We start from the raw sequence: 10766 nt of genomic DNA, 5'->3' as shown, positions 1-10766 counted from the left end.
GCCCATTGGAGGCAGGAAGTGAGAAGAACCGCTGCTCTGCTCTTTTTGCTCTCTGATGGGTGGATTTTGCCAGACAAAAAGATGCTGGTGCTTAGTCAGCTGCCAGCCACTTACTTACTTACACTACAGATCTAGGGGGGTTGGGGTGAATCTAGACGGTTGCCTCACTGAAAGCCAATAAGAACAAATCCAATGATGTCACTTAAAGTGCGGTGTGGCTGCTGTTAAAGGCCCTGGGATGCGGCTTCAACAAATGACCTTCATATGGGTCCTCTGGTGGTGGATGATCGCCAGCTCTTAACTCGGCAAGAAAGGGGCCTCTACTTGTGTCTGGTAAAATCATCCGTGTGTGGCTGTGAGTTTTATACATGAAAAGGGTTCAAGCCAAAACTAAGTAGAACCCCAGTTAGAACAAAGAATCTGGTGGTGGCAAACATGCCTGAGTGGTTGCTTTGAAGGACTGATTAAGGTTATAATAGTCATCTGCCTTGCCTCAAGCCCTCGGGCTGTGTGTTAAGGGTGGGGGCTGATAACAAGTGGTGTGTGTGTGTGTGTGTGGGGGGGGGCTGTTGTCCTCTTTGTTCTGGCCCACTCCAATCATGCCTGCTTTTGTCTCCACCCACAGCCTACCACTGAGAGAGAGAGAGCAGTATCTGTCTCGCGCCAAAACAGAGAAGGAGGCGTGTTGCTTTTTCCTTCCTCTTTTATTTCTCACTGTCTTTTTTTCCCCCCCAAGGTACATTTTGTTTGTGTCTGACATGCATCCAGGGTAACCCAACGACTGCAGACCAGAGAAGGTGTGCAAAACCGGCCAGTGCAGTACCCCCCCCCCCGCCCCCCCCTCTCTCTCTCTCTCTCTCTCTCTCTCTCACTGCTACCTCTGTGCCTCTTTCTCTCCAGCATTTCCCGCCACTCCAGGGTGCATGGGGGTGGTGTTACAGCCGGTATGAAGAAAGGCTGGCTCCACTGAGCCTCGCGCCAAATGCCGGCTTTATTTAAATTAGCTCAGTGGGTGCGGCCCAACTGTCTCCATGTCCTGTTAACCCCCTCAGAGCCCCAGACTAGAAAGCAGAGACACAAAAGCAGAGAGCAACTAGGGCTCACAGTTTTGCCACAGCAAGAGTAAATATATAATTGATGTACCACATATGCAGCAGAATGTGATGTTTTTATTCGTGCAGTTTTTATTTGCTGTTTCAGAGGCTCTTTATAGACAAATGTATAGACTATTGAAGCTTTATTTTGTCAAACTTTACCAAACTTCCCTTAATAAAACGGAATGTTAGTCTTTCTTTGAAAATACAAGGTTTATTCAAGTAAAACAATATGTTTTAGCCCATAATAATGGATATTAACTACCACATACACACTCTAGAGAGGAGTATAGTCACTACGCAGCTACAAACCCAAATTGAAAGCGTTTCAAGACACAAAAACTCCTGTTTTCAGATCAACTTCCTCTCTCGTACTCGCAGAGTATCTCTTTCACGTCCTCTTTGTATGCAACGCCCAGTGCAATGAATGAAGCGGTGAAGTATTCAGGACCACGCTGCAGGGCTGAGAGGTTTATCCTCTACTGCGCTCTAGTGGCTGTGATCATGTAATGCAAGGAATGACTGCTTTAGCTTTCAGTACCGTCACACTGCTGAGAGACTCAACTGGGATATAGTGTTCCATCTATAGATCACAGGGTTGTTCTGTGCTCTTTGTTACACAAATAAGTGTTGAGACAGTGTGCATTGTTAATTCCTAATTATGTCAAACATGTATGATTTTAATGCAAATAATTAATAGAGCAAACAGATTGTAGATCCTCAGGTTCCACACAATAAAAGACACACAATCCCTCAGCTGTCCTCTGTCAATCGATAAAAGCTCTTTGAGTCTGGTCTCTGGAGAGCCCGGAGGAGAGTGTGTGGTCCCAAACACATTATCCCGATGGTAACATGGGCACAATTGCAACTGCAGTCAGTTTCATGCGCGCTGCCTCTAGAAGTATTGGACAGATAGGTGTGATGGACCCCTGCTGGTTTTTAATTTGATTCATTCTTGATGAATACCTGGAAAGTAAAGTGGAAGCAACCCTATATCTACACTGAAAATAGTGAAAAAAATGAAACACCTTTTTGAAAATGACTTTTGGTCACTAATAGTGTCAGCAAAGCATAGCCTTGATGTCAACAGTCAGCATTTACTACCTCTGTAATGCTGACAGGTACATCGAGAGAATGGCTGTATGTGTCCATCAGGTGTTAATTGATCGTTTGTTCCTTGAGTCCCTGCATGAATGTCTGTTCAGTATCGTCATAGTCGGTAAATTACCTTTTTGTTCTCGTACAATCTAACATCATTTATTCTACGCCTATGCTCTTCAAAGACAAACCTTTCATCTTTGTTCCCTGCGTCACCGGTCTGTTTCTGATTACTGCCATATCTGGAGGGCTATATATACAGTCTGGTGTCCCCGCAGCCAATCAGATCCAAGATGTGGACGTCCCAGCCAGTCTGACTCCCTGGCCGTTGCCTGGCAACTGGGACTGCTGCTCCGTCATTCGATCGATGGAAAGATCCTGCAGTGTTTTACATGGGAAGGGAAGAGAATAAATAAATAAATCATTTGATGCACAGGGGGAAGCAAATGACCCAGGACGAACACCATTTCCCACACTGCTGAGCAGGAATATGAAACAGCAGTGTGCTATTGGAAGCTCAGAGCACATGGGACACAATGCAACATTATAAAATAATAAAAAAACACCTTCACTTTAAATGATCTATTGATGCATTGTATGAGAAAATAGCTTTGCTTCTATGTTCTAGGACACCCAACTCCAACTCTCTCTTAGGATACAAGCATCATGACGCAGCAGTGTTCTGACATGCTGGCCTGATTTGTCCAATAGGGTGCATCAACCATGTTGTCACATACATCACATGCTCTGCTGCTGCTCCAGGAGGTTAGACCCTGAAAGCATTAAAAAGGGGGAGGATGCATTGTGGCTTGAAGTCATCAGTGTGTGTGAGTACCGGGAGAAGGCAGAAAAAGCCAAGCACAGAAGGGCTGAACAAGGAATATCTAGCATGACGCTAGGGAACATTAATCTCTGCCCACCTCTCTTTTATTCTGCGACATCTCACTCTTTCTCTTCGTCCCTTCTTTAAGAGCATTTGGCCAAGCCTCTGCGGCTGCAGTCGGAGTGATCTCATCTCTTGAGTGCACCAGGACGGAATTCAAATTGTGAATATGCAAGAGTGAGTAAGGACTTTGATGGGAACTCCGGCCAAAGAGAGAGAGAGAGAGACGAGATAAGAGAGCTATCAGAGCTGTAACTCAGTGTGGATCTGAGGGAGACAGGAGAGTGGTGAGCCCAAGCGGTAAGATGAGTCTAAACAAGTCTCTGACCGGCAGTGGACAGGACTTGACCAGCAGCGGCAACCGAGCCCAATGGGAAGACGCAAGGACGGTGTTGAAGCCCTCCACTCCCACCAGAAAACCTAAACCAGTGAGTACAGCCTTCCGAATGCAGCATCCACTTACAGGAGCAGTTCCTATGAGTTTCCATTCCTATGTGACGTGTCAGAGTTGGTGACAGCAAAGAGGACGCTCGTTGCACATATCAGATGTGAACTGTGAAGTCAAATTCAGCTTGTTGTTATGGCTTGTGGAGCAGAATTGTGTTGCTCTTACTGCCACACTTCACTACTTCGAGGCTGCCTATTTCACACTGGCCATGACTGATCTGGCCTCTCAACTTTAGCAAAGTCTAGCCTTGGTAACAGCAGGAGGGTTAATACCAGGTTTACTAGCAAGTGTTGCATTTGAAGCCTCAGTGAAAGAAAGTTAGGTGTAAATGTAGTTGGGTGAAACAGGATACAGTGGATCAGCTTCATTGTGTCGGCTGGAAACTGAGCAAAGCACACAGGGCTCTTGTTTCAGATCAGGTGCACGGTTCTCCGTGAAGGCTATCGACTCATTTGGATTTCTTCCCCAGAGAAAATACACCAAAATACAGAAACAGACACAACTACTATAGCTTCCAGGAACTTGCAGGATGTGACATTAACTTTTGGTTTAATACTCATCAAGCTGTAGTAAGTTTTCATCCCATACGTCAAAATATGACCAAACAGTTCAAGCATATGTACACAGTGTGCTACATTTTGTGTTGTCGTCCCAGCCTCCAAAGAGTTAACATGTGTCAGCCAGCCTGGTACTATGTGGGCCTCCACTATCAGAGTCGTCCAGTGGAAAGTATGTCATATCACACTGTCACCTCTATTCTGTCACATCAGCTCACTCAGTTTACCCACTGTTGGCAATAAGGACTTTATTAAATAATCCCTTAATGCCAAGAACTGTTTCCAATATTCTTATGTTACTGCTCAGACTATGAACAGGCAGAGGAGTAACAGGCAGACAAGTTACAACTCTGAACCTGACTGGATAACAAACACTGTTATTCAAATAAAGCAACTGTGTTTGTGAAGAATAAGTCAAATCTGGGTATAAGTGAAATGTTCTTTCACTCTTATCCTCCAGCCCAAGCCGGAGAATGCCATCACCATCGGCGTGTCTGCACGAGTCCTCTTCAACATGGAGAAGGAGCAGCACATCTACGAGCAGCAAGGCATGGAGGAGTACATCAAGTATCAGGTGGAGCATGAAATGCTGCCCTTCAGCCCCGGACCCGCCTTCTCTTTCGTGAAGGTCAGAGAAACAAACACATACACTCTATATCGAACCCAATGCAGAGGGATTACTTGGTGTCAGTGTTATGTGTTAGGTCGTGTCTCTGGAGGCGGTGAATGAGTAATAAGCATAAAACACCAACCCACTCACATTCAAATCCATCCCCGCTGCTGTGATATAGCATGATCTTTTTTCTTTTACAGCTGGTTTTTGTGTTTTGTTGTGTTGCCAGGCTCTGGAGGCTGTGAACACGCGACTGAGGGAGCTTTACCCCGAGAGCGAGGAGCTCTTTGATGTTGTGCTCATGACCAACAACCACGCATACGTCGGCCTAAGACTCATCAATACCATCAATCATCACCGTGAGTTACTCATGCACATGAATAATAAAAACGCACTCGTGTCATCAATATTTGGGTATTTTTAATTACTCAAATAAACTAAAGGATCAAGAGGTCTTATATGTTTTTTTTGTACTTTTCAAGCTAAAGATTATCTGAAAAATGCCTTGTCATGAAACTGAATACAGGGCTGACATATCTGTGGTTTTCACAGGACATCCATGAAATGACAGATTTAAGGCTGTAGTTCAACATTTTGAAATGCTTATTTGCTTTTCTTTCCATGAGTAAGATGAGAAAATTGATACCACTCATGTCTGTACATTAAATATGAACCTGGAGCCAGCATACGGTTATCTAAGCACAGAGAGAAAAACTAGCTTGGCTCTGTCCAAAGATATTCTGAATTAGGTTTTATAATCTTTACCTCTGATAATGTTTTTTAGGATTTTAGGAGCATTCTTTGGACTTTCTAGTCGGAAGAAGAAACACCCATAAACTTCTAATGGGTGGTACAGATTTCTCTTTGTTTCTGCAGTGGGATCATGGATTTAAAGCTATAGCAATGTAATTGTTACCATTCGTATGTTGGTAAATGCGCACCTACTGTAATCTGTGTCTGTGATAACATTGTGTCGCTTAGTCCAGGACAAGCTGTTAAATTAGCGTTGATACATTTGCGGCTCAGGCTGCTGTCCGTGGTGCTGAGTGAGTGCGTTTGGGAAACACTTTTGCTAAAGAGTTTCTGAGTGAGTATGAACATTGAGGAATGTATGACATGGACATTTATAGTTAAAAGGAAAGTTAATGTCTGGTGAATGTGTAGGTTTGCTGCCACACATTCTGCTGCAGTAGAGGAGCTCAGGACTCGCAGCTGCATGTTAGAGGAACCTGTGTTTTGATGACGGACAGAGCCTCACGACGGGTTTCTTTATCGCACAGCTCACCGCAAGACAGAGGGTTTGAAAAGACTGTTACTTACAATTAACTGAGTTCCAAGGAATGTCCACAAATAATACATCAACAAAAGGAATTCAACAAATTCACAAAATTAGAATTGAGTGGGTGGGCATCATTGTCCTTTTGTGAATCCCTGAGTGTGGACATACTCCCTCTCAGTTTAAGGGGTCGCCTGGCGCTCTTCATTTCCTCTGCTCTGCCTCCTTCTAAAGCCACACACCACCAGCAATCAGTATTTGACGTTGACAATAATCAGTTATGTAAAAATAGGTCGTCATGTCCCCGATTCTTTCACACCATTGTGATCAGTCGACTCTTGCCTATCTTTAATTTTATGCCCATCAGCTGTCCACTGATCTCTTAATTCTTCCTCTCTGCAGAGTTGTTCATTGAGCGCTTCTGTATGACAGGGGGGAACAGTCCCATAGGCTACTTGAAGGCCTACCACACTAACCTTTACCTGTCAGCTGATCCAGTCAAGGTTCGGCAAGCTCTGGAAGAAGGTATATTACTTAGAAGCTGTGACATTACACTAAAGAGGCAGAAGTTAGTGTCTCTGCTACATGCTATGTAAGATTAATTTATACACACGTTTTTCTCCACCAAACATTTAGGAATAGCAGCAGCCACTATGTTCACCCCAGAGAAGATGGCGGAAGTGTCGGAAACTCAGCTGCGTGTCGCCTTTGATGGCGATGCCGTCCTCTTTTCTGATGAGTCTGAGCGCATTTACAAGGCCCATGGACTGGACAAGTTCTTTGAGCACGAGAAGGCACACGAGAACAAGCTTCTGGACCATGTACAGTATACACATAGTGACAAATGAATTATCCATGTCACACTTCTATTGAACATGTCGTGCATGTAATACATTCACCCTTGAATAGACAGGGAACGACAAACAGGACAGAAATCCAACAGAGCAAGAAACAAGCAGTCAGATGATTATCAAAAGAACCTCAACTAGAAGTAAAACTCAAAGTGAGCGCACCTGAAAAGTCGGCAACAATCCCTAATTCATCAGGAAAACATTGTGCATGAGTAAGTACATGAGGTCAAAGATGAACAAGGCATTTGGTCTTTAAACTTGGTTCTTAATTTTATCATTTGCGTTCTCTTATTCAAACATATTTTGTTTTAAACAGGCCCGACAGCTTATTTCTTGCCCCGTCTCACTTCTGTTAATGATCTCACCACATTTCCAGATCTCAGGAACCAACTTGGTAATAACAATGTTATTATACCAATATGAATGACAGCCAATACAATGAAAGTAAGTCCCAAGTTACTATAAAGCAGCTGGCAAACTCTGCATACAGAGCACAGTGTGTTATGAACTTTGCCTTTTGGCCCAGAATCTAACAATTGTGTAGATTTGACTGCGTAATGAGCCACATATAAATGTAGAAACTACCAAATGGAGGCTGTGTGCTTACTCTATACCTTCTTCTTTCTGCAGGGGCCGTTGAAAGGTTTCCTGGAGTCTTTAGGAAAGCTACAGAAGAAATTTTATGGCAAAGGCCAGCGCATGGACTGCCCAATCCGGACCTACTTGGTGACAGCTCGCAGCGCAGCCAGCTCTGGTACCAGAGCCCTAAAAACTCTGCGCTCATGGGGTCTGGAGATCGACGAGGCTCTCTTTCTGGCAGGGGCACCAAAGGGCCCCATGCTTGAGAAGATCAGGCCGCACATCTTCTTTGACGACCAGATGTTTCACGTTGAGGGGGCAGCAGAAATGGGGACAGTAGCGTGCCACGTGCCCTATGGGATAGCTCAGAGAGTTACCAAGAGAGAAATTAATGACAAAGAGACTTCTTCAGCACCCAAGTACCCTGGACATCAATGTTCAAAGGCAGAGGAGCCCCTTAGCAACTAAGAATGTTATAACTGTGTTTAAAACCATGAGAAACGGTCCTGGAAATGGTCTACAAATTGTAAACACCATTTCTTTAGATGCCAGGTTACTGAAGAAACATCAAGTGACTTAAGGCTATTTTTACTGTAGAGGAATTGCATCCTTAATGTGCCAGTTAGAAGATGCTCAATCATTTTGTGCAGAAACTCGATTTGGATTTATAATTGTATCACTTTACTGCTTGCCTGTGTGTTTAAGAGTTTGTAAAACCAGTGCCTTCTTCCTCACTATTGCTGGATGTTTTCCATCAATCCTGCATGTTGTTGGTATATGTTGTACATGTGGTTGTTTGAACATTACAACTTGGTATTTGAATATTTACTTCCTATTTATTTAATATTTCTTCTTGAAGACACTAATGTTTGAACATATATATTTATACATATATATAAATATAATATATATATATATATATATCATTTATTAACATGCATCATGTGCAATTTGCATTTCTGCTACTTGTCCCTAAAGTGCCGAAGGTTCAGTGTCTAGCTGGTTGTTGCCTGCCTGTGTGTCTTATGTTGTCATTCAGGTGTGTTGTTATTGGTCCTGTCAGACCTCACATGCACAGATGTGGAATCTGAAAGTCTGGGCTAAATGAGAGTTGTGGACTGTTATGCAATCAAGTTTTTCTGTTTCAAGATGTGAAGTAAAGGTGACTACATTCAAAAGGTTCTCTTTCCTGTCATTTTCAACACTAAAAAGTGTTTATTATTCATTTTGTTGCAGAGGTGAAATAAGTTTCAATGTCTTACTCACACAGTCAAGAATTAGAAGAAAAATCAAGAGTGAAGATAAGAGTTGACGGTGGCTAAAATAATGATTCCTGACAGCAGGGGAAGACAGACACCAAACAGCTAATTGCAACCTGTTCAACGTCTAATGAAGACCATTAGCCTATTAGTGACTCCTGTTCTATACTATGACTTTTTTTTTCGACTTACTATACTATGACTTTTTTCTGACTTTTTTTTTTATATGCTGTTATGTGTCAAGCGCTTTCGCTCCTCCTGCCTTTCTTTTTCCCTCCCTCCCTTGTTTCCTCTTCAGGTGCCAATCAGGTGATTGATTTCAACCTGTGCAGGCCAGTCATGCTGCTCCATGGGTTCCACAGATTTCGAGCTATAGCCAATCAGAGTGGGGCCCAATATAAAAGAAGGAAGCCTCAGGAGTTCAGTGTCCCCAGTGTAAAATACAAGGGAGAAGACGTTACAATATCAAGATTAAGAATAGGGCACAGCAATCGACACATGATAGGGAAGCATCCAACCGGTCTCTGTGAGCACTGCCAGGCACCAGAAACTGTACAACATGTTATCACCTCCTGTATTAGACACAGCTCAGAAAGGAGGGGCATGCTGGGAGAAATGCAAAGATTAGGGATGAGAGCTGAATAATATAACAGGGTGGGGATCTAGTAATCTGGGAAGAAGGTGCTTTACAAACGTTTTGCGAGCAACGGGTCTGATGGGGAAAGTTTAGTAGTTGGGAACATAGGAACTGACTGAAACCGGAAGATGGCAGTAATGCAACAAAAAGGATGCAAGCTGCCGTTAAACACCACAGAAGAAGAAGAAGTAGTTCAGTTTCCCTTCATTTTGTTCTCTGCATGTTGATACTGACACTGATGTTAAGTTGTGTTTGTGCTGGGAGGTTGTGGTACCCTAATAGGATTGTTTTATGACATACTTTACTTTGACATTTTTCTATTTTTACCACATGCTATATTATGACTTTTTTCATCACGTTTTATGGCATGCTGTTACGTTCCCCGTTTTGGCATCTAAGGGATGCGGGGAGTAACGGTGTTATTTTCCCAGAGAGAGAGAGAGAGAGAGTACTGCGGAGGTTTAACCAAAGGAATGTTCATTAGGTAACTAACTGGCAAAAGAAAGCTACCCTCTGCTAATCAGAGGGCGACACAAAATAATGGTGACAACAGCCCACACGGCTGTGCCCGGAGTGATCCACGCCACACTCCTCTCAGCGTCTCAGCTGCCGGTTCGGCTCAAGGGTGTTTTATAGCTATAACATTTTATAGCTTTCTATATTGTGATTTTTATGGCATATTATGACATTTTTATGACATACGATACCATGACTTTTTTATGAAGTAGTATAGTGACTTTTTTTTTACATAATTTACACATTTGTATTGCATACAATAGTATGAGATTATGACACTTCTTTAAAGAAATACTACACCATTACATTTTCAATGACATACAATACAAAACACTAAGGAATGTTTTGCTCCAAAGGCCTGTGTCCTCATGTGAAACTTTGTGTGAACTTCCTCCGACACCAAGTGTCTCAACTGGTTTTGTGATTAGGTGTCACAGATGACTACTTGGTGAGCATTTCATCTGTTTGTCCTAAATATAAGATAATAAACCTGTTGACCATGTCAGTGTTTACTCAGAGCTCATTTGCAACCATGACGTTTCCTGATTAGGATAAGATGACCTTTAACCCAACGAATTGTCAAAGAAACGTCTCCAAAAGATGTTCCAGACTTTATGCAAATTACTCTGTGCCAAGGAATTTGTGTGTTTTCCATAGTGTATGCAAATTACTCTGTGCCAAGGAATTTGTGTGTTTTCCATAGTGTATGCAAATTACTCTGCCAGCGCACTGGCCTGTTTCTCCTGTATAAATGTCAGAGACTCAGAGACAAACCTTTGACTCATATTCTGTATGTGTTCAACCCTGTCTCCTTGCAAGAATAAATGTCCCGTTTGATGATTTTTACATCGGTCTCGGGTGAATTTTTCTAACAAATACTGACTTTTTATGACATATGACATATTATAAATGCTTCTATGACACCACTGTTAGTCCCATGCCACACCCATGTGAT

At 42.9% G+C, this 10766-nt stretch overlaps 1 protein-coding gene across 1 annotated transcript; it reads left to right on the top strand.

Moving 5' to 3' along the window:
• The first annotated feature begins 2949 nt into the window (after nt 1-2949).
• On the top strand, nt 2950-7914 carry LOC116383261 (cytosolic 5'-nucleotidase 1A). The gene is made up of 6 exons (XM_031846957.1): nt 2950-3503; nt 4541-4708; nt 4923-5052; nt 6372-6494; nt 6606-6790; nt 7451-7914. Exons 1-6 carry the CDS (start codon nt 3381-3383, stop codon nt 7865-7867), a joined length of 1146 nt encoding a protein of 381 aa, XP_031702817.1. The 5' UTR covers nt 2950-3380; the 3' UTR covers nt 7868-7914.
• Nucleotides 7915-10766: the final 2852 nt, after the last annotated feature.

The sequence above is a fragment of the Anarrhichthys ocellatus genome, unplaced genomic scaffold, assembly GCF_004355925.1.
Source record: "Anarrhichthys ocellatus isolate YVR2014 unplaced genomic scaffold, GSC_Weel_1.0 scaffold7, whole genome shotgun sequence".
NCBI lineage: Eukaryota > Metazoa > Chordata > Actinopteri > Perciformes > Anarhichadidae > Anarrhichthys > Anarrhichthys ocellatus.
The sequence above is the reverse complement of the archived record's forward strand: the minus strand, read 5'-3'. Positions and strand labels throughout refer to the sequence as shown.